Below are 24,965 nucleotides of genomic sequence, written 5' to 3'. Positions count from 1 at the left end.
TCTATCTATCTATCTAGCTAGCTAGCTATCTCTATCTATCTATCTATCTAGCTAGCTAGCTATCTCTATCTATCTATCTATCTAGCTAGCTAGCTATCTCTATCTATCTATCTAGCTAGCTATCTCTATCTATCTATCTAGCTAGCTAGCTATCTCTATCTATCTATCTAGCTAGCTAGCTATCTCTATCTATCTATCTAGCTAGCTAGCTATCTCTATCTATCTATCTAGCTAGCTAGCTATCTCTATCTATCTATCTAGCTAGCTAGCTATCTCTATCTATCTATCTAGCTAGCTAGCTATCTCTATCTATCTATCTAGCTAGCTAGCTATCTCTATCTATCTATCTAGCTAGCTAGCTATCTCTATCTATCTATCTAGCTAGCTAGCTATCTCTATCTATCTATCTAGCTAGCTAGCTATCTCTATCTATCTATCTAGCTAGCTAGCTATCTCTATCTATCTATCTAGCTAGCTAGCTATCTCTATCTATCTATCTATCTAGCTAGCTATCTCTATCTATCTATCTATCTATCTATCTCTATCTATCTATCTATCTATCTATCTAGCTATCTCTATCTATCTATCTATCTATCTATCTAGCTATCTCTATCTATCTATCTAGCTAGCTATCTCTATCTATCTATCTATCTAGCTATCTCTATCTATCTATCTATCTATCTATCTAGCTAGCTATCTCTATCTAGCTATCTCTATCTATCTATCTAGCTAGCTATCTCTATCTATCTATCTATCTAGCTATCTCTATCTATCTATCTAGCTATCTCTATCTATCTATCTAGCTATCTATCTCTATCTATCTAGCTAGCTAGCTATCTCTATCTATCTAGCTAGCTAGCTATCTCTATCTATCTAGCTAGCTAGCTATCTCTATCTATCTAGCTAGCTAGCTATCTCTATCTATCTAGCTAGCTATCTCTATCTATCTAGCTAGCTATCTCTCTCTATCTATCTATCTAGCTATCTCTCTCTATCTATCTATCTAGCTATCTCTATCTATCTATCTAGCTATCTCTCTCTATCTATCTATCTATCTCTCTCTATCTATCTAGCTATCTCTCTCTATCTATCTAGCTATCTCTCTCTATCTATCTATCTAGCTATCTCTATCTATCTAGCTAGCTATCTCTATCTATCTAGCTAGCTCTATCTAGCTCTCTCTCTCCCTCTATATATATATATCCATATCTATCTCTCTCTCTCTCTCTCTATATATATATATATATATATATATATATATATATATATATCTATCCATCTATCTCTCTCTATGTATATATAATCTATCTATCTATCTATCTATCTATCTATCTATCTCTATCTATATCTCTCTCATATCCATCTATCTATCTATATATATCTATATCTATCTATCTATATATATATATATCTATATCCATATCTATCTATCTATATCTATCTATCTCTCTCTCTCTCCCTCTATATATATCCATCTATCTATCTATCTATCTCTCTCTCTATCTATCTATCTATCTCTATCTATCTAGCTATCTCTATCTAGCTCCCTCTCGATCTATCTATCTATCTCTCTCTCCCTCTATATATATATCCATCTGTCTCTCTATGTATATATAATCTATCTATCTATCTATCTATCTATCTATCTATATATATCCATATCTATCTATCTCTCTATATCTATCTCTCTCTCTATCTATATATATCCATATCTATCTCTCTATATCTATCTCTCTCTCTCCCTCTATCTATCTCCCTCTATCTATCTCCCTCTATATATATATCCATCCATCCATCCATCCATCCATCCATCCATCCATCCATCCATCCATCCATCCATCCATCCATCCATCCATCCATCCATCCATCCATCCATCCATCCATCCATCCATCCATGATATGATGCTACATTTCCAAATTGCTGCATTCAAGATATGAACAGCAGGTTTTGCAAAATGCTCCCCCAGTGTCCAGGATGTGTACATGTGCATATAGCTACTGTAGTGCAGAATCCCAGGCTAGGGGTAGGGTAAAAAGAAAGTGAGTCAGGTTATTGAGAAAGGCAGACTCCTCACCCGGTCAATAAAACACTGCAAGAACCATTTAGTTGTGTATATACCAGTGGTCATCTGTTCCTTATCCTGGTCAGGAGACAAGGGGAGGGGGGGGGGGTTATCAGAGAAGCTTGGAAGAGTTTCTGACAAAAACATTCACATATGCTGTTGCACAACAAGGGAGCCACACAGGAAAATCTCACCAAGTGCCTCTTGAGTCTTGGCAGGAGTTTGGCCAGTATCTGGTCATGGTGAGCTTGGAAGCGCTGCAGTTTGGGAAAGCCAGGGATGAAGAATCCTGGGAGGAATTGTGGAGAGTCCAATTACACACAACATGAAGTACAAATGCATTATTAAAATAAACACCACACTGTGCAATTCTCTAATGATTATCCCAAGAAATACAAAGTATAGTAAACATTCAGATATTAAAGGTTAATTACAGATTATACTACAAAATTATATTACAGATATTAAGCATTCAGCAACTCAGAATTAGTGACTGCACACAGCAGCTGTGACTAAAGGTAGCTCTGAATCTTATTGGCTCACCATGCATAGCGTGCTTTTGACTGGTGAGCAGCTGAGCCAGGGCCCAGAATGCCTCCTCCTCATTCAAGTACATGAGCAGAATGGCTGCGATCTGGCTCATTCCCTGGCAGTAGCTCACCTCCTGTACAAAGCAGGAAAGCCCACTGTTCAGTAATCTTTCTCCCTCACACACACAATCACCCGTACAAAGCAGGAAAGGTACCACTCAGTAATCACACACACACGCATCTCCTCACATGTGCTGATCAGTTTAACACAACAATAAAAACAATCACAAATACTGCAATAAACGCAGGTTTCATTTAACACGACTTGTGTATCATAGTAATAAAACATGACCGTATATTCACGTGACCAGCAGTGTTTAGCTATTGCGAAATGAACAAAGCCTTATCCAATTTGTAGTGCCTCTCCCTCATTCAGTTAAGACATCACTGCATTACAAACTAAAATTAACACTTGACCACTCTTGATCCTTTTACAGACAGCAAAAAACTATTTAAAACAAGACCTTAAAACTGGACTTAAAACTGGACTCTTCTTCCCTCCTTCATTGTGCCTGTCCCCCTGAAGTCCCATTTAGGCACAGAGATCAGGAGAGGGGCAGCACACAAGCACTCAGTCTTCCTCAGAGATGGACCCACGCCCAACACAATCACCAGAACAATGACGAAGCATTTCATTAAGGGCAAGACCATTCCATTAGCTTTTGAGAGTCTTGTTCCAAATGCCAGGGAAGGTCATCAGTGTGAAAGACTGATATCAGCAAGCCTGTGGCAGCACAATCCACCATCAGGCCAGTCCAGGGCTTTGGAACACCAATGACAGGAAGGCACAAGGATCAGGGGAGGACCCCTGGGTATTGTTGTACTCAGTGCGCCATGTCCTGAGACTCGTGTGTGCACACACGCACACAGACTCTCTTACCGTGTTGTAGACAGAGTAGGCTGCCAGCACATTAAACAGGTCTTTCTGTCTGTCAAAAGAACAGAGATCGTTAGCCTTTATATGGCAGTACAATCAGAATATGTGTACATTCAAAGCAGTGAAATTAGTTCAAAAACAAATAATCAACCCAAAACTCAAGGGCAACTATTCATGCACGACATGCTGCATCCGAAAGAGAAAGTGAACACGTTCTAATGAACATGTCGTGCGGGTTGGTTTTGAAGCGTTGGGGCAACCAGACAACGTGTGTGCGAATGGGCTGGTGCCCTGTGTGGTCGCACGGCCCTCATGGAGGTGATAACAAGGCCAGGGGGCGCATGCAGCCGGGCTGTGCTGGGTTGCGCCAGCTCTGAGCAGGCTACACCGATGTAACGTCACTGCACATCCTCCCCTCTGCACAGACCAGCCAAACCACACAAGCAAGTTCGAAACATTATCATGTCCTGTAGCCCTGTGAACGCTCACCGCTGGACCACAGAAACGAGGTTTCCATTTGGACATGAGGAAATTACTCAAGTGCAAGAGTACCGAGTCTCCAGATGCATGCTGACAGCCATAACACCACAGAGACACATCTGGTGTATTTACAACAAATGTCAGCATAAATCCTATCAAATGTATACAAAAATCAGTATCTGTAAACAAATATATATATATATATATATATATATATATATATATATATATATCCAATATATCTTTACTTTTAACTGAATTTAACCACAATTTGTCTACACAGGCACAATTGAGCTAGAAAAATGACAAACAATTATTTTACCCACAGCAGCAGATTCTATTTGTGCACAAGCTAGAATGTTTATTCTGGACATAATGGCAGTGAGTTGCAGGACTGTCACTTCCTGTAAAGCCTCATTCACTCACTCAGTCACTCACAGGAAGCTGAACAAAAAAGGGTTGAGACAGAGGAAGTGGCTCTTGTTTTGGTTACGGCTACACAAGGTCCAAACTGTTTGCTGCACATGCACCTGATGACAAGAGGCAGTCAAGCCAAAACACAATGGCGAAAAAGAACTTCAGACTAAAGCAAACAAATAGGGAAAACGACCCAGCGTGCAGTTTGAAGGACATAGTGTCTGAACCGTTTTGGAATGTTTTTGTGATAGGGCATCAGCAGAAGAACTGTTTGTTCTACTTAGTGTGTGTGTGTGTGTGTGTGTGTGTGTGTGTGTGTGTGTGTGTGTGTGTGTGTGTGTTCAAAGGTTAGTATGTCCTTTGACTTACTTGACTCCAAATCTGTCCATGAACATTACGTGATTTCTGAACGTCCTGTTGACATCGAGGTCTATTTGTTTAATTTCTGTTGAGAAGATCCTTGCTTGTTCCTTCATTTTCTGAACATGAAACAAGTAAAGCATTATGAAATCTGTAATAACTAAAAGTGGGGGGGAATCATAAAGGCCCTACTGGTGTTTATTTTACAACCACCTCTCAGCAGGTTTATCTAGATTATTTTGCACAGCTGTCTATGGGGGCAGATCTGATTATGTATGAAGAACAGCGTCAAAGACGTCAGGCTTTAAGGACACTTTTAAAGTACATCTGTGCTATGCACTTATTTCTAAAGTAGACCAGCAGGAAGCAGCTCCATAGTGGCCCATAGTCCTATAACACACCTGCTTTGGTTACCTTGCTGTCGAACAGCATAACTCCCAATAAAGCAGATAATGGCCAGACCCACCCCCACATGCATGAGGATGAAGAGAGCGGGGTAAACTCAGGACTAAAGCTTAAGCACAGCCAGCCAGGTCAGACAGCACTGACTCCCGGCATTTAGGCAAAGCAGAATGAATGACAGGGCAGCTGTCCACCATGGCCCCAGTGCCTCACCTCATACTTCCCCATATTCTCCTCCTTCATCTTCCTGACATCCAGCAACAGAGCCCACGCCTCACCCCGCAGCTGCAGGGGAATCCCCTTATACACACGCTTGGTCATCTGACACACACACACACGAAACACTGGAGTAGGATCTATTGTCTGTGCTCAGGCTCTTATTGGAGCACTGTCTGTAAAGGCAGGTTTGACTTTACCTTTTCGCTGTTATGGTACTTCTCCCAACTTTTCACCATCTTGAGCCATTTCTGCACCCTTTCAATTTCCTGAAATTTATACTGTGGGCAAAGCATCAATAAAGTACATCATCATCATCATCATCATCAAGACCTGGGAAACATACACAAATTACAAATGTTTATGTTCTCCGAAGTCTTTTAAATCTACCAGAAGTAATATGGGGCTTTTATGGCATCTGAATACCCTGACAATATTGCTTTTTTTTAATTGAAGCCAAGTTTCTTAAATGCAGTTATTAATATGTATTTGGGTGGCACGTTCTGACCTTTTCCTCTTCTGCACTTGGTGTGGGCAATTCCTCCTCACTAGGCAGACAGAAAGGACAGTTATAAAACTATAACCACAAATTGCTGTAATGAACACACAAGGTAGGCAAATCTACATCTCTACCAGAGGGACTTTAAGTCTACTGTTGCACAAAACTGTTCTTAGGACTTGAGACAAGGCCAAGCAAAGGTCACATTATCAGTGAGTGATGGTCCACCTCCACCTCTCCTGTCTTCTCAGCAGGCTTACCCTTAGGTTTCAACAGTAAATCTGCTGCAATGGGGTAAATGGAGAGGGAAGGGCATGGTGGGACTTACTGCAGGAAGCCAAAGCGGTCCATGACCTTGTAGACGCTGTAGTTGGCATCCTCCCAGGGGTTGATGTGCACGCCCTCTGCTCTGCCCTGCAACCAATCAAATTAAGCCTTTAGGGCAAACAAAGAGGAGCACAAGACGCACAAGCAAAGCTTGGGTTGAATGGGGAGGAGGGGGGGTTGTGCGTCATCACATGAGGAGCCGCCACCCTGGTCCTCGTGAACCAAGGGCATGGCAAAGCAGCCAGAGCAGCCCAGTTCTCTGGCTTGTGTTCCCACTTCCAAATCGAGCACTTCTGTCCTGAGTGTAGAGGTTCTGAGTGGAGCTGTAACCTGACAAAACAGCTGCACTCCATCACAGCCAGACAGCTACGCCTTTCCAACCTCTGCTCCACAGGCTCTGGGCAGAGAAAGCCCTAACCAGCCTTGGCTCCCCTGTCTCCCGACTTTAGTCAAACTGGACACACCGCAGAACTATGTGCCGATCAATGAAAAGGGACTTTTAACGGCACATATCTTCAGCTCCGGGGGTAAACACCTATTGAAAAGATTAGATACTGCCACTAGCATGTGCTGAAGTACCTTACTGGAATCTCTTACTGATCCATCAGTAGTCAGTCACCTAAAAAGTCACCCAACAGAGATTCTGAACAGCAGCTGATGGTCCTGACCAACTAGACCCCAAACCCACTGGTCCGCATGTGTCTTCCCAAAGCCCTGATGAAGGCAGGATGAGATTTCATTATCTGGCCAAACAAATGTGAGAGTGCTTACTGGTGACAGTGCTGTAAGCATAAGAAGTTAATGTTCAGGGGCACATTTTGCTCAGTGGACTACTGATACTAAAGCCCCAGGCTGATTAAGCAGCATCACGTAGCATGTGAACCAACACTGCCCTTAGAAACACGAGGCATGTCAATCATACAACTCGCTTGTTTCAGTGGAAGTGTATGTTGCGATACACAGGACTCCTAGTTAGTACTGTGTGAACTGCATAAGGTCGTGTGAGTAGGATCAACAGTTCAAAATGGCTAGTGGTGGTGCACAGTTTTATAATGATATGTGACTAACCTTGTCATATTTTGAAATGATTTCAGCCCGTTCTTCAGCTATTAATGCGTCAATGTCCTTCTTCATTTCAAAACCTGGGGAAAGGAAGAGTTCAGGATGTTTGGTGCAACATATACAGGGCCAGAGACATATGGCTAGTGAAAGCAACCCCAGCAGGAAACAGGGAGCGCCCCCATCCCAACATTCAAAGCTCTGACAGTTGGAAGCTGTTCTGACATGCTGAGTTTCCCCCCCTCTTCAGGTGTTTCAACAAACGAGGATAAATACTTGGTCTTACGACACAGAAGGTCTCTTTAAGCAAGATCTGACAAAGTCAACAGTATTGGCTAATAATAAAGGAAACAGCACAGTATCATAAACGTAAAGCACTACATTCTACCTGCATCAAAAACTAATTGCATATTCAGGAACCATAGCGTTCTGCATTAAATGCCATAAGCTATAACCTTAGAGCACACTGGTTCGCATTAGTCTATCTTCATAATAATGGAAAGGTTCCTGTCCTGCATGAATGCCTTGGCCAAGTTCACCAGTATGGCAACTAATGCAGGCCAACACTTGATGCCTGGCTCTTGTGGAGATATTCTCATGCTGTGGAACCCTGGACAAGCTCACCAGCAAATGCCTAAAGAGGCAGACATGTTTGAACAGCTCCTGAGAGAAGCTAGAGATTACAGTAGCATCATCTCCCATCAGCGTCAATGTTAGATGGACGCATTTCCTTTTGTCAGATGTCTTAAAGATGCATACTGCAAATGCCGTTAAATATTCTGAACTGGTGTAGGAGCACAGGGGGAAAAGGTGCATGGCTATATCCAATTTCAAGGTGCAGTGTAATTACAAATTAACCATCTCATATTGGATCATATAGGACATATTACATCATACATTTTGTTTAGTTGATATTAATAGAAGGGAATATCCTGTCTAGCGACACCTGACCGTTCAACATTCTGTATCATGACACCCAGCATCTTTTCTCCTCTTCCTTCCCCTTGCCCACCACCTGTTTTATTCATGTTTTTCATCTAACTTCATAATCAAGCCATTTCTGCTCTGTTTCTGTCATGGTAGAGTGTGGTCCTACAGTCACTGCAAAAAGGCATGAATTAGTCATTTTTATTCTTTTTTCTATTGTTATCAGCTGACACTTCTGGACTAGTGAGTTTGGATGGTTAGACTTTAGGTATTTTTGGGGTGTTAAATATGCTAATTCAATGTGGTCATGGATACACCAGTTTCAGAGCTTAGACAGTTGTTTATGTTTAAATCCTCATAACTTTTATAAACATGAAATAACTGGAATAACTTATTCCATGTTTATTATTTAAATTATTTTTATTATTATTTAAAAGTTATGAGGATTTGCGAAATCGGACGTGGTGAAGTTGTGCATTTGTATGATTGAGAAAATGAGCACGGCAATGATCTTGTATAAGGTGCAGTGTAATCAGTGATTCAGGTTTGAGCCTAGATTTGACAAAGTGGACACATCATCCAAAGCAGTCCACAAAATACCTTAGAATCTAATGCGACTGTTTGAGATGAGATGATACATATTAATGTATGTCAGACTAATGCTTCACATTAGAACAAAAATAACAATCCATCCACATAACTCCACTTTTATGAGTTAAATTATTCTTTCAAAGAGCTGCAACTACTCCACATATTCTTTGACCTCTCACTCCTAAATTCCAAGCAGACGGTCTGGTCACCGGCCTGATTATACTCAGCACAGTGAGAGCCAAGATCACTGGCAGGTCTCACTGAGGGCGAGCACTCCAGATAGCTGCTTCACCTGTTCGTCCTCACTTTAGAAACATACTGACCAAACCAGATGCAGTTTAACCCTGGCTGAAGTTAGTTTACCAATTAGTTCCAGCTTGTGCCTAGTGGTGGAACAACACTTCAACACATGACCGATACTCAGCATGTGGCCTGGAAGTCATGTAGAGCTACAAACGTCTCATGCATAGTTGGTCAAAAACTGAGATCAGACAACTGATGAAACAAAACTCTGCATCCTTGATCAAATGCCCCATGAAATTAAACTGATTTAACAGCTCACCAATGGCAAGAAGACAAATCAAAGTCGCAGTGCTGTGTGTATGCTACTGGAAAGAGGTGTGGGATTTATGCAAAAACTGTGCCAGCTACACCCGTCTGACCTGCTAATCAAACTAAAGGCTGCAGACTGTGAGGAGCAGGGAACTGGAGACTGAGGAAAAACCAGTGAATCACAAATGGCACTCAGCATCCCTCTGGAAAACCGACACCATCCAATTTAACTAGTATTCATCAGTAAATAATTCAGTGAAAATTTCAGACACAAAAGCTGCCCTTTTCGACTATTCTCAAAAAACAGAGGTATGAGCTATTGTGGTTAAAATGAATTAAAACACAACCAATGATTCAACACAATAGCTTGATACATGAGCATGACACAAAGGCATTGGCAAGAAAACCAGAGGACCCAAGCACCAGGTACTGGTGGATAAAACAGTCATTCGAGACTGTAATACCAGACAGACCAACCTGTGCACTGGCTGGATTGGCTACATGAATGCCTATGATTTAATGCCTCACACATGAATCCCAGAATGCTTGAGGCTGTATAACATCAGCGACACTCCAACAACCTTCATCAAGACCTCAATACGGCTGTTGAAGACAACCCTAGAGGCCGACTTCAAGCCAACAAGTCACCATCAAGTGTGGGAAGAGTACAGTCCTGGGAACTACCCTCTTTGACACACCCAAACGGAGGTGGGGTGGGGTGGGGGGGGGGGGGAACAAAACACAGATTTACATCAGTCTTCTGGAGAGCACCAGGGAGGCTCAAACTACCAAATGTCTTCAATTAACTGAGCATGCGCTGAGCGCCCTTTTCTTCCTTTAACAGATGTCAGAAAGGCTGTGCTGACCGAGTGCTGTGGCCATGTGGGTAGGGAGGAGAAATGCTGCTGTGGTGAAGCTTTGTTCACTTGTTCACACAGCAATGGCAGTATGCTCTACTTACAGTGGCTGTTAGTTTGTTTGCTGAAGCTGACTTCATCCATACTGCAGCATGCTTAAAGGTTTATTTAAAAAAGCAGACAGTATCTGTGTTTAAATGTGTTTCTAGGTGTTCTGCAACACCATGACTTCACATTCAGATTTTCACTGTATGCGTGTTTCCGCTCCGGCAGCTGTGTCCCCAGAGGCCAAAGTGCAGGCAGGCAGTTGATCCCTGCTCAGGAGCCTAGTGCTGCTGCTCTCAGTGGGTTCAGTGGGCACTCCCTCTAAACATTTGACCTGGTTCATCTAAAAATAACCTGAATAAAAATCACTTATTTCATTCATTTTTGCTGTGTTCATGCTGATGGTGTAAAAATGAATGCCTATGCCAGTTTGGTTTTGTTGTACAAAAGTCTGCTTGTGCCCATTTGATTTGATTCCATGTTCCATCTGCCGTGACAGACACAATGGCACAACTAAGCATGGACACAGACCTTTCCATTTCTTTTTAAATGCAGTGTCCTCCATCATAGTTCGCAGTTTATAATCCAATCAGTGCCCTCACTATGCTTGCCAGTATGTTTGCTCTAATGTGAAACTCTGATGAACACAGAGAGATGCGAAACAGCAGACAGACTGCCTCTCATACTGCAGCCTATAGACCTAGCATGTTGCTAAAAAGGAAACGCACGCAACAGCATGGTCAGGCATGGTTTCAGATCTGTTTTGGACTTCCCCATGAGTGATATTTAACCACTACACAACCTTTAAAAGGCAATAGTTATTCATGGACCAAAAATAAACAGCCTAAATTCTATAAAATAAACAAACTAACTAGAGGCAGGCATCCTCTCAGGGAGGAATAAGTCTGGATTTGCCTGGAATAAGTCACAGAACTTATCAGAAAAATATTTTCCTCTAAAGGAGGGGGAAACAAAAGTAAAAAAAAAAAAGAAAAAGAAAAAAGTGGGCATGCAGAAAGATTTTATTGATCCACTCAAGGATCAATACTTGTACAGCTGTACAAGAGTGAGAAAATGCATGGGAAAAGAAAAAAGAAAGACAGACAAGAACTTTCAAAATAAATAAGCAAAACTTTTCAAAAATTGGAACATAGGTACAGACTTTGAAAACTGTAACAGTACAAGTCAGAAATGGATTTTTCACAGAGACCTTGCCTAAACTTCAAAGCAGCAGGCCAGGAGAAAGAAGCCCAACTGATGAGGCCTCTGATCTTGGAGCTTATGAAGTGCTGAAGGCAGGAGTGCTCATGCCGCACCATTCACTCAGCTCTGAGGTCTGGAAAAGAAGTGAGCGAGGGCACTTCCTCACGCACTATTTAACAACCGCACAGCAGATACAGTGGTGTGAAAAAGTGTTTGCCCCATTCCTGATATCTTTTTTTTTTTTTTTGCATGTGTCACATTTAAATGTTTCAGATCATCAAACAAATTTAAATCTTATCTTTGTCTAACACAAGTAAACACAAAATGGAGTTTTTAAATGAAGGTTTTTATTATTAATGGGGGAAAAAATCCAAACCTACATAGCCCTGTGTGAAAGTGAATTCCCCCCCCCCCCCCTTAAAACAAATTAACTGTGGTTTATCACATCTTTGGAAAGCTGAGTTCAATTTCTATAGCCACACCCAAGCTTGATTACTGCCACACCTGTTCTCAATCAAGATATCACTTAAATAGGACCTGCCTGACAAACTGAAGTAGACCAAAATATCCTCAAAAGCTAGACAGCATGCTACAATCCAAAGAAATTCAGGAACAAATTGGATACAAAGTAGTTGAGGTCTATCAGTCTGGAAAAGGCTATAAAGCCATTTCTAAACCTTTGGGACTCCAGCGAACCACAGTGAGAGCCATTATCCACAAATGGTGAAAACATAGAACAGTGGTGAACCTTCCCAGGAGTGGCCAGCCAACCAAAATTAACCCAAAGGCGCAGCGACGACTGCAAGAGGTCACAAGACCCCACAACAACATCCAAAGAACTGCAGGCCTCACTTGCCTCAGTTAAGGTCAGTGTTCATGACTCCACCATAAGAAAGAGACTGGGCAAAAATGGCCTGCATGGCAGAGTTCCAAGACAAAAACCACTGCTGAGCAAAAAGAACAAAGGCTCGTCTCATCTTGATGATCCCCAAGACTTTTGGGAAAATACTCTGTGGACTGTTGAACTTTTTGGAAGGTGTATGTCCCATTACATCTGGCGTAAAAGTAACAGCATTTCAGAAAAGGAACATCATACCAACAGTAAAATATGGTGGTGGTAGTGTGATGGTCTGGGGCTGTTTTGCTGCTTCAGAACATGGAAGAATGCTGTGGTAAATGGAACCATGAATTCTGCTGTCTCCCAAAAAGCCTGAAGGAGAATGTCCGGCCATCTATTTGTGACCTCAAGCTGAAGCGCACTTGGGTTCTGCAGCAGGACGATGATCCAAAACACACCAGCAAGTCCACCTCTGAATGGCTTAAACAAAATGAAGACTTGAGTGGCCCAGTCAAAGTCCTGACCTGAATCCGATTGAGATGCTGTGGTATGACCTTAAAAAGGTGGCTGAATTACAACAATTCCTCCACAGTGCTGTAAAATACTCATTGCCAGTTATCACAAACACTTGATTGCAGTTGTTGCTGCTAAGGGTGGCCCAACCAGTTATTAGGTTTAGGGGAAACCACTTTTTCAGACAGGGTCATGTAGGTTTGGGGGTTTTGTGGGTTCCCCCCGCCCTTAATAAAAACTTATTTAAAAACCGCATGTTGTGTCTACTTGTGTTAACTTTGACTAATATTTAAATTTGTTTAATGATCTGAAACATTTAAATGTGACAAACATGCACAAAAATAAGATAAGGAAGGGGTAAATAAGTGTAGGGGTAAACAACCTGTTGCATTTGTTTAGAGCCATCTTTCCCTGCCGTTTTACGGGTCCGTTATTCTGTTTGGTATTCCCCTGCTTTATTTGGCCGTGGGACTAAAATCGTAGGTTTTAATGTTAAAATTAATGGTAAAAACACCCCAATATACACTGAAATATTTTCAACCCTAGTCTGCAATCTTGAGTATAATTAATAATACGGGTGTATGCATGTACGCATTTGTGACATAAGTAATATTTATTTCTAATATTAATGCACTCAATTTGTTCTCTTAGTGCTCTGAAATTGTTTGGCATATTTATCACCTGCCTGCGTCATGCCTTTTATGAACACATGGTTTTTGCATGTCAGTGTCATCCTGATGTGTGCTTTGTAGAGAGACTGCAGATGACCGTTTAATCTGCAACTTCTGAGGAAGATGCCAATTGGACACACTCATTAGGCCCATTCTTAAATCGATATAAAGTGACACTGAAATCGTATTTGACATGGTATGATTATCTCAGATCATCATATAGCGATATACAATTGAAACCGGTAGCTACCCCATCCCCAATGAAGCTGTCACGAAGCTCTGTGGCAGGCCGACTCAATACTGGTCCCCATACGTCAAGCACAGGGGACAGTCAGCTGGCTGGCAAGCTGGCTACAGCACTAACTTAATATAACATGCCAAAGCTATTATGATGCCAATCTCAATACCAAGAAGAGTAAAGCAGAACCTAAGAAACAGGACAACCATTTATTCACGGTTATTTATTGTGGAAGCTTTCTGCCTATTCAAATATACCATGTCAAACCAACTTTGCTAATAATTCACATAAAAGTGAACATTTAGACAGCAAAAGAGAATGTTAAACTCAGAACAGTAATGGACAGAGAGAGAAATGATGCATTAAACCTGTTCTTCTGAGCCAACATATCTAGAATTACCTGCTAACTGCTACTGTTCTCAGTGATGAGTTTTCACATGTTGCCAGTTCCCTGTGAGTTCACCTTTATTCGTGGTGGAGCTGTGCCTCACCCGTAATGCTCAGCACTCACTAACAGAGGAGGGGATATATCTGTGTGCCCTCCAGGGAGTTGTAGCACAAGCACCACTTAGAACACTCCCTAACTGTTAAGACAGGCCTAATCGTTCAGGAAACACAATGGTTCTTTAATTTCGAGACATGTTATGGTCCAAAAAAATTGTTTGGGCATTATGATCATTTAGTGAATATTGTAATCAAAGAGCAACGAACAGGAAATGATCATGGCCCACACCCTCACGGCATCCTGTACCTCAAGTTCCCAACTTCAACAAAGGTTACATTTAACAGTGAGACATTAACAATGTGACTGCCTAAATACCTTTAGGTAGCTACTGTTTCTTGGGTGAAGAGTTGGTTAATTGCGGCAGTACAAATTCAACTCACCACAGTCAGCCAGCTAAGCTACTGAAAAACAGCTGAAATGCTGTTTGACGCCGAGTTGTAATATTTGAGAAACCAGTGACTGGTGTAAGACATTCGGAATCAACTTGTAGGGAACCGTTTTATCTAGCTTGTTAGATATCAAGCTTGCTAACCCACCTATCTTAACGCTAGCTAAGTTAGCCCAAAAGGAGCAACTCTCAAAATTGGTCAGCGAGTAGATTCAAGATACGTGCCAAAAAATGTTAACAACTGTTTTTTTTTTTCTGTGCAAGCCGCCCTTGTTTTCTTAGTTACAGTAATATAGCAAATGTGTGATTTCCTCAAATACATATTTAACGTCAGTCAAAAACTCGTTTTGAACTTCTTGAAATGTGGTTAGTTCTAACACAATTTAGCTAACGCACCTAGCCACATCTCTAGCTGGTTTGGTTAATACACCCGTGTTTGTAACGTTAGTTGGTCAAATTTTCCTCTTCGGTCATCACCAGTTAGCAACGTGTTAGCAAGTTATCTATAACACTCCACGAGAGTTATCATGGCTATATTTGAAAACGCTTACCGTTTAGGACAGATCGTGTGCTCTCCACAGGCAGTTAAACACTCTTTTTTCATAGTTTCTTCGCTCATAGAGAGAAAGACGAAATGAGGAGTCTTCGAAGTACATCCATCCAGCTCGTCTCCATGCGAACAACTGAAACTAGCGCACAGAAGCCTTTGTCAAGACTGACAAGAGTCACGGTCGTCGAGTGTGAGCTAGCTGAGCTGCTCGGGGTTAGTGACTTCTCATTTACCACACATTAGTTTTGCAACCAATACGGCTTATGTTCGTTGAATAATACGCGGGTTACCATTATAAGCACGATACAGCCACAAGATAAGGTGTGATGCTTTGTCGTAAATGAGGCAGCGTACAACTGGAAAGCCTGAAAATATGGAAATCTGAAGACAAAAGGAACAGAAAACATTGCTTTGAAGTAACTCTTCCGCTGCCGTGCTTCTGTATCGTGCTTTCTTTTTTTTTTTTCAGCGAAAACGCCCTCTAGCGGTGACCAAAATGTATCAAGTTTATCTTGTCCCACCTTTCCGGCTATTGATACGAGCCTCAAAGTGGTGAACTGTTTGCTTGTTATTCCTACGGGCAGTGGCTCAGTTTTTTAGGTACTTGACTTGTAATCGAAAGGTTCCCAGTTCAAGCCCCACTACCACCAAGTTGCCACTGTTGGGTCCGTGAGCAAGACCCTTGATCCCCAATTGCTCAAGTTGTATTCAGTCATAATTGTAAGTTGCTTTGGATAAAAGCGTCAGCTAAATGCTTTAGAAAGATTTCTAGCTATGAACTAATCAATCAATTACCAAGAAAAGACCAGCGAGTCTTTAAATGTACCATTTATTCAATATTATAAACTGTCTGATGTCTATATAGAGTCTATGTAACTTTGGTCGGGGCAAAACAAAATGCCCACACGTTTATATACGGTCATTTACAACCTGTGATTTGGCCCTAAAATAAAATGTGCTGTTTTCCTCTTTTTCCAACCCTTTTTTGGTGCTTATTGATGACTGCACTGATTGGCTAGTTTACTGTGAGGCACCATAATAGTTTACAGATGGTTCTGTGTTATGTCTTGTTGAAGAAATATAAATTAAAAATGTAACATTACCAGACAAAGAGATCTTCTTATATTGTAGATTTTTAGGACAACACATGATATTTGTTTACAGTGAGGTCTGGGATCCCAACCTCACGTTTCAACAAAGCCACACCTTTTAAGCACTATGCCACTAGCAAACACAACTGTAAAATCCATGGTGGCCTTCGCAGCAACTAAGGCAACATTAATGCATGCCACCAGTTCCACATAGATTTTTCTTACCAGCGTTCTCCAACACAGAAGATCCATCCTGGGCTCTCTAGTGACTAAGGCCAGCACCATCAATACTTGCTCCATGCCACTAGTTCCATTTGGATCTACCACTTTACACAATGACATGACAATCACAGCCACTCCATCTTTATGGTGTATTACTACCCCAGTCAGATCTCTCCTTATCCACATCCACTGCCTAGCCCTTTCAGCTACTTCTGAGAACTCCTTCACAGCTACTCTTACTGTGTGGCCAAACTGCACAAGCAATGATGTTGCATACTACAATTCCCCTAACATTTATCTCTACTAATCTTACATGCACCTGCCACCCGTGTTCTCTCACCACAGCCACCAAGTCTGCGTACTTCACATTTTTTCTTTCAGAAGTTTCATCCACTGCATCCTCGAAAGGAATTGTTAACTCTATAAAATAAAATATCTGTTTACTTTCAGACTTAAACTCTGTGTCTGGCCTCAGCATAGTTAATGCAATGCACCGTGGGACTTGTAGATTTTTACCTACGTCCACAACCAAATTTCCAATCTCACACTTCACCCCATCTACATTTATATAAAGCCAGCATTCCAACATACTCCCCTTCTCATTCAAACTTAATTGCTTTATTAGCAATACCACTCGGCAACACGTTAACCTCTAGGCACTTACTATCAAACAAACACGCTAACACTCTAAGCACTTGATTGTGTCTCCAAGGGACAAACCAAGCACCTGAGTGGCTTCTGAACAGAAATGTAACCCACTGGTGTAAACAAAATTGTCTTCTGGATTGCCTTCATGTCAGTCTGACATGATCTTCCTGAAACATTCCTCAGCATTCTTTTTATGTTTGTAAATTATATTGCAGTTGTGGACAACCACGTCTGGGAAGTCTAATAGGCTGATAACACCTTGCATTAACTTTCAAAAGTGGACTGCATCTGGATTTACTTTGGCCGGATTACGTTTCCACTATTCAGTAAAAAGCATTTGCCTGCAGGTAGGCAACGTCTGCTTTCTGGGACAGGGAGAAATTATCACCACAGGATACTGGAGTGGGATTCATGGTTTTGGGAACCTCCAGAACCTAGTAAATCACTGATGCCAGAGCAATATGAACCACCTCTCCTGATGTGAGATGATTGAGGTGGTAAATTTGGAGTGCATTGCCCCTGTTCATCTCACTTCATAGTTAATCTCCCCTTCTAATTGTGTAACCTCAAACAGGAATGGCAAGCTTGAGTTTTGCTCTGAGGTCAGGGTTTTGCTCTGAGGTCAGGAACAAATTGCATTTAATTCATGATATCTGAAGGCTCCACTTCCCAATTTTTCCTTTAGCCAGGGGCAATAATTGAAACAGGGAGGCTTGCAGGACCTCTCACATGGTAAACTGTAGGGCATCCAGCCATTTATCCCAACCCATAGCATGTATGTCTGTGAACATCTGAATCATATTTTTGAGAATTATTGAAATGCTTGACCAGGCTATCCATTTGAGAATGACAGACAAAGATGTAAATTAATTCGCAACATAAAGCTCACACTCAGTGCATGACAATGTGTCTTGATCAGTCAGAACCTCTTTTGTGATTCTGATTCAGGAGACAAGGAAAAGTGCATCAGCTGGCCATGTCCCTTGTAACAGGATATGGGGGGAGATCAAATAGAGTATGATGCAGGTGGTAGTGATGCAAATTAGGGGGATTTATCTTTCCCAGATGTCCAGTGCTGGAGGCATTATGCTATAGAAAGACAAAACAAAGTTTCAAAAGAAAACTACAGAAATTGATCCAACAAAAAGAAAAATTATCCTCAATAAAACCTTCAATGTGCACTCCAATTAAATAACCAAGCATATCTTCCAGCCACCCTGGAAGGGCCTCTGCCTAAGTTTTACTCCTCACATACTCTTTACCCTTGGACCAGACCACTTACAGGTAACTTAAATTAAGTTCCTAACATCTCCCATACACTTTGTCCAAGATCAAATCTTTCCAATCATACAAAATATAATGGTTAAAGCAAATATACACATGTTCAGACATATAGAGTCATTAACCAGGAATTCATCCTCCCCAACTAAAAATGAGAAATTACATGACCCTATAACGCAAAACAAACACTACAAATCCCCTCAACTCTGTGCGAGAAGCTTTTAACTCATCATACTCCTGCCGACACACTGGATGGAGCAGGTAAGTATCACCTACTGACTGATGCAAAGTGTCAGACAAAGGGATCCTGTGGGAATAAAGTGCAGAAGGTGAAATGGGTTACAGGTGAGTGCAATGATGGTAAGTAGGTAATTGGGAGAGAAGTGTGCATACTTGGCTGGATGCTGACTGAGGCATGATAGTACACACACCCCATCCCCAGGTGAAAAGAGGTAGGCCTGGAGGGTGAGCACAGTGGAAGACGTTGATGAGATCTGGGTCAAGTTTCTGCCTGGCTGCAATCCAGCTTTTCTCCTCGAAACCCGTCCCAGCGCACCAGGTACTGAAGACTCCTACAGTGTCTAGCAGGGCTCAAACTGTATGGGTTAGTTCCTCTGACATCCTGTGGTGGTGGAGGGCTGGCCTTGGTGGTGGAGAGTCAAGCTGCACTAACTGGCTCAAGGGACAACAGGAAATGCGAAGGACACCTGGTTTCCTGCAGGCAGGTTGACTGGTAGGTGACCTCTCCATGTTGGTGTATGGCTAGTATACTAGAGTCGAGCTTACCACTAGGAATAGTCCTTCCATCTTTTGTAGGTCACCTACACATGATCTCCCAGCTAGTATATGCTGGTTTCTCCCCATTGTTGAGCCATCTTTGTGGGATGTGATGTGTAGGATGTGACTGCTCTCTGGCTCTCTTGGAACTAGGACCGGATCGCGGGGAAGCCAGTAAATTCCAGGGATTGGAATCCCAGGATGCACTCGAACAGAATGAGCCCAGAAGAGGTATGACACAGGGATTTCTGGGCATACTCCTCCCAGGACAGGTGCTCTAGGTTTCAGAGTGTTCCTGGCAGCACAGTTGCAGGAACATACTGAGCTCTTGGTTCACCCTCTCCACTTGCCCATGGGCCTTTGGGTACTATCCAGAGGTGAGGCTCACCGTCACGTTGTGTTTGTTCAGGAATTCCTTCCATACCCACGATGTGAAGTTGATGGCATCCAACAGAGAGCAGTGAATCCTGGGTGACCAGAGATGTGTGGGACCATGTGATGAGATGGGAGTGGCACTGGAGTAGGACATCCATTGTCAAGGACACTATGGGTGTGGGTTGGCATGGCCAAGTCAAGGTCTCATCTGATGGTTCCCAAGAAGCATGATGGGGGCAGAATGGGCTCGGTGTGTGGCTCAGACAGGCACAAGAGAGCACCGGCCTTGACATTTTCGGACCCTTTTAGTGAAGCTGAATTGTACGAGGGTTAAGACAGAGACAGAGTGGCCCTTATGTGTAATGCAGCACCACAGGGAGAAAGAATGCAGAGGGAAAAATGCTTCCCTTAGACCCTGATGGCTTGCAAGTAGAAGGAATTGGATATAAGGATCAGGCCAAGAGATCATGGTCAGCTCCTCTACAATACAGGCAGAAGTGTAGCTATGCCCTTTGGCTTTTCTCCTCAGAGGACAAGCAGATGCCTCCCATCTGCATGGACTTGGCTTGGAGCGTGTTCTCCTGTACTGATGTTATCAATGCACATAAAGGGGAGTGGCTGTGGAAGGAGAGTTGTTGTCTTTCAAGACACAGTTGAACATGACAGCTTGGTTGACCATCTTGTTCAAACTCAAACCCTTGTTCAAAGTTCTGCCTAAATTTCTCCTTGCAGACCCTCCACAAAAATACCTCTTTATTCCAGCAGGTGGCAGCAGCCAGAGTACAGTACATACTCTGCTGCTGAGCGGGAGGCATGTTTGATGCACAGTGGAGGCCCTGTCCCGCTTAAGGTGATGAAACACAACATTAGGTTGACGGACAATCTCAGGGAGTCAGCTTTTAATGAAAAGTAAGCAGTGTCTCAATAACCAGCCCCCGAACTCACACAAGTGGCTCAGCGAATAGCTTCATAACAAAGCAAAGGTGTTCTCCTAGAAAGAGACAACAGCCATGCATTAGTCTTGGAGTAGGCTAATGCAAAGCTTCAAACAGAGTGATCATGTGGGAATGAATAGCAGAAGGTGAAATGGGTTACAGGTGACTGTGGTGAGTAGTAAGAAGGTGGTTGGGACCAGGGAAGTGATTGGGAGCTGGTAGACCAATGCATATGTGCTTGGTTGGGTGCTGACTGGGGCATCACAGTAACTTTTTAAATCATTATTATTAATGTTATAATTGTATAATTCCTGGAATTGGTATGGAATTAGTTGTTTTTGAGCAATAATTAAGTTTAACATTGTTGCAAATAAAGATTAAATATTTTTAAATATGGCATGTCATTTCTTCTGTGATGTATTGGTGCACTGTTCAGGCTAGGTTCCCACCTTGCACCTTGTGCTGCTGGGATAGGCTCCAGCTCCCCGTGACTCTCAACTGGATTAACCAGTTTAGAAAATGAATGAATGAATCTAATTTATTTTGTAACAAAATGACTGGACTGTTACTTAATGCTAGTTCCATCTTTCACAGGAAGAGTCAAAATATGACAGAATTATTAATTTCTTAAAGTAATTCCAGAAATGTACAAATTTAACTTCAAATTTAACTTCTTAACTTCTGTTAAGGCTCCAGTAATCAACGGAAAATCACTTTTAGATCTGAAATGGTTTACCTGTTATTCCATGTGTTACCATAAGAGGGCTTCAGTGTTGTGTTTGCATGTAAGCAGAGATAATTACTGAAACACTGTTAGGGGCTTATTTTTGAGGACTACATATGACTGTCAATAAAATATTCTTAGTCAAAAACATTCATTTACCCAATTTATAGAAACATTTATAGAAGCTCAGTTAGATCTTAAATTTGTGTGTGGACTATAATCTCCAGGTGAGAGGCAGGGTAGGTGAAACAACAGAAACACCATAGACTAATGCATTTAATTTAAAATACAATTTACATCAACAAACATGAACAGTGGTACACTATTTACTCCTAGCAAACTCACTTAAAATGTTTCTTTTGTTTGTTCTTTTCTTAGTTGCGGTTTTCTTTCTGAATGTACACTCTGTATTTATTTTATCCAAAAATGGCGACACATTTTTGTTATTACAGGGGGAATGCCCCTGATTTACGTGACTTTTATATGCTGCAGTCATGATGACTAAATTCCTGTCTGAAGAAATGTCATTTATAATTATAGTTCATTGACAATAATGAGCCCTTCAACAGCAACATATCAATACTTTTAATAACACAGGACATATTAGTGTGCGTATAGAACATTTTATGTCACTGAATATTTTGAACATAGCACAAGATGTTGGGAATGTGACATCTTGATCATTTTCCACAGGACATATTAGTGTGCATTAGTGTGCATAAGTCATATACAACATTTTATGTCACTGAATATTTTGAACATAGCACAAGATGTGACATCTTGATCATTTTCCTTACTTAAATTAAGTCTGATGTTTGGAAATACTGTAATTTTATGCCAGTTTGTTGAAAACAAACTATAAACTGAATATGATGTTGCATAATTGGCATTTAAATGTTTCTGATTTAAGTGTTACTCATATTTGCACATTGAGCATAAAGATTTATGATAAAGATTTGTTTCCATTGTTTATCAGTTTTATCAGCAATTGTATACAACACAAAATGTTCAAGCATTACTTTTACTTTTTTTTTTTTTATTATTTTTTTTTTTTAGAAGACGCTGGTTATGAAAGCCCACAGAAATCATGGCAGAACTGCACAGAGAATAAAGCTCGGCCCAACTGGGCAGAGATGTCACCATCAGTCAACTTCTGAGTACATATATTTTACTGAAAAGGACTGGTAGCCCTTAGGTACAGCTGTATAGTAGGTGTGTCTAATAAAATGATTATTAATGTAGATACACACATTAGCAGGTGTCTTAAGCATCTACTTATATAATGGTTATTCCATACTCTTCTTTGATTGCAGCCACCTCAGTAGCACCAGACCCCAACATGACCCCACTATCATCTCTCACTCTGTCCACCTAATTCTCTGACACATGATCACTTTGTTCATATTATCACAGAAACCAAACTTCATAAACCGAATCATCATCCTCACCTTTGTGATCTTTGTCATGACAGAATAATCAGCGTATACACCACATGCTTAAATGCTCAATCTCTGCCCATTTAAAAGAAATCTCCAGCTGTGTTTGATGCCATGGCAACAACGTTACATTATGGTGGGCAATAACCATGTGTGACATGTGCTTTCCACCATGTGCTTTCCACCGTGAAGGAGAGGGCCTGTTTGCTCGGAGGGGTGTAATTTGTAAACAACAAGATGGCATGATGTGCATGGCATGACGCTTTGGCAGATGCTTAATGAGAGACACCTGCAACTGGTGACGGGGCCTTTTCACTGAGCGGACTATAATACAACTGGTGACGGGGCCTTTTCACTGAGCGGACTATAATACAACTCGAGTAACTCTCTACACCCCTCATGCAATGCTGGAAAGCATAGGCAATAACATAAATTGCGGCCTGATCAAACAGTAGCTGCCTGTACAAATATTCCCATGAAGCAGGCAATGCTGGAGGTTTTAGCAGGTGTGCTATGGAAAGCCTACTTCAGCTGGTCAGCGGAATAGAGTGTGTGTTTGAGTGGTGTTTGCTCTACACATGTGACCATAGCTGATAACAGCTCTCACAAAACCCCCCTGTTTGCGTCTCTGTAAAAGGTTTATCAGCTGGCCTCTCCACTCCGCCTGTATTTGAGATGCCATTACTTGTTCCCAGGAGCTCGTTAGCAAGGCTGAAGGGTGTATTTTTAAGAGATGTAAAGGGTAGTTCTCATCCAGGGGAAATGGCACGTCTGTCCATTTTTGGGTCAGGTCAGGTGCCATAGTCAATACAGTTAAAGTCAAGTGGCCTGCGTCACTAAGAGCATAAATAAATTTGGCACCTCAGGTTCTGTGATGCAATAAAGACTGCAGCATTCTGAAAGTACTGACCCCGCTTGACCCCAGTTTCCACTGGCTGGAGATGAGACAGAGATTGCGCTGAACTCACAGATGTAACACACACATACAGACACATTTAGATTTGCATTACATTTACGACACTGGGCAGACACTCCTACCCAGAGCAACTCACAAAAGAAAGTCGCAGACACACATGCATAGGTGTACGTGCACACTATCACTCACACCCCATGCATACAACTAATTCCCCTCCTTGGAATGCTTTTATTTATCTGAGAAAAATTCTATGGAGTAAGTAACTAACATGTACTGTAGTGAAGATGTGTAGAAAAAAAAAAAGGTTTCACCACCTAGAGCTTCAGAGTTCATCAACTTGCTTGCACAGTTGATGAAGGACCTTAAACACACACACACACACACACACACACACACACACACACACACACACACACACACACACACATATATATATATATATATAAATCTCTATACATAAATCTCTATACATATGTGTGTGTGTGTGTGTGTGTGTGTGTGTGTGTGTACTAATCTGACACCATCATCTTTAAATTAAGTGGCCAAGCTTCCAAACTTACATTACTGACAAACAATGACAGCCTGCCCCTGCATCCCTGGGTCTCTATTACAGCTTTCTTGGTGTAAGTCAGCAGTAATAGGATGTGTGTGAGGCTTGATGAGGCCCTGAGCCACTTGTGTGAGTTCGGGGGCTGGTGGCGCAGATGCTTGGCCCAGCTGCGGTCATTATCAAGAGGAAGTGACCGTCCTTGACGAGGCAGACGGCATATTTTGTCTCCACGTCACAGCCTGGGCCCAGCTTGCTCTCAGAAGTACCATTGATCCACCCTTATGGGAGCCTCAGCTTTCTGGTCACATCAATCATCAACGGCAATTTGCTCATATCTGCCCAAATAAGCAATTTTGGACATGACATCCTATCTGAGTTGTTTTTGTTTCCCTGACATCTCTGACAGTATGCCTAATGCAGAAGCTTTTTTCCCTTCCCCCTTATCCCCTAGGCTAGTCTACAAATGATACGTCTTACCTGGTCATTTAGAACAATTTATCAGTTGCTCAAATTGAGAATTTTCACTTGAAGCATATGAAAATCCCTTAACCTATCCAAGAGCCAGATAACATTTTAGAGATAAAATGTATACAAATTGTGAAACTTTGGCATTTTAGTATATCATTTAATAATAGGTTGTACATGATTTTCTGGTAATATTTATCCTTATAATATTTCTAGTCCATAATCTACCTTTGACAGAGGGAATAAAATATATTATTGCAGGGATCATGGCATCTGTTTAGTAGTGACTAAGGTGCTCTCTCAGGTCTTGACTTGGGGCAGAAAACTGAACAGCATAATCAATACCCTGCTTCTCTTGGGAGGGAGAATCATAGATT

General features: G+C 41.7%; 1 protein-coding gene across 1 annotated transcript in view; it reads right to left on the bottom strand.

Annotated features, from left to right (window-relative positions):
• The window catches only part of si:dkeyp-19e1.3 (USP6 N-terminal-like protein), a 32,604-nt gene extending 16,992 nt beyond the window's left edge, over window positions 1–15,612 (bottom strand). The window contains 12 exon segments of the mRNA XM_035536569.1: window positions 2,076–2,141; window positions 2,258–2,352; window positions 2,607–2,727; window positions 3,534–3,582; window positions 4,797–4,906; window positions 5,403–5,510; window positions 5,606–5,686; window positions 5,914–5,953; window positions 6,233–6,318; window positions 7,300–7,373; window positions 15,170–15,307; window positions 15,459–15,612. Of these exon segments, the coding sequence (XP_035392462.1) occupies window positions 2,076–2,141; window positions 2,258–2,352; window positions 2,607–2,727; window positions 3,534–3,582; window positions 4,797–4,906; window positions 5,403–5,510; window positions 5,606–5,686; window positions 5,914–5,953; window positions 6,233–6,318; window positions 7,300–7,365 (822 nt within the window). The 5' untranslated portion in view covers window positions 7,366–7,373; window positions 15,170–15,307; window positions 15,459–15,612.
• Window positions 15,613–24,965: the final 9,353 nt, after the last annotated feature.

This window comes from Electrophorus electricus, chromosome 2 (assembly GCF_013358815.1).
Source record: "Electrophorus electricus isolate fEleEle1 chromosome 2, fEleEle1.pri, whole genome shotgun sequence".
NCBI lineage: Eukaryota > Metazoa > Chordata > Actinopteri > Gymnotiformes > Gymnotidae > Electrophorus > Electrophorus electricus.
The sequence above is the reverse complement of the archived record's forward strand: the minus strand, read 5'-3'. Positions and strand labels throughout refer to the sequence as shown.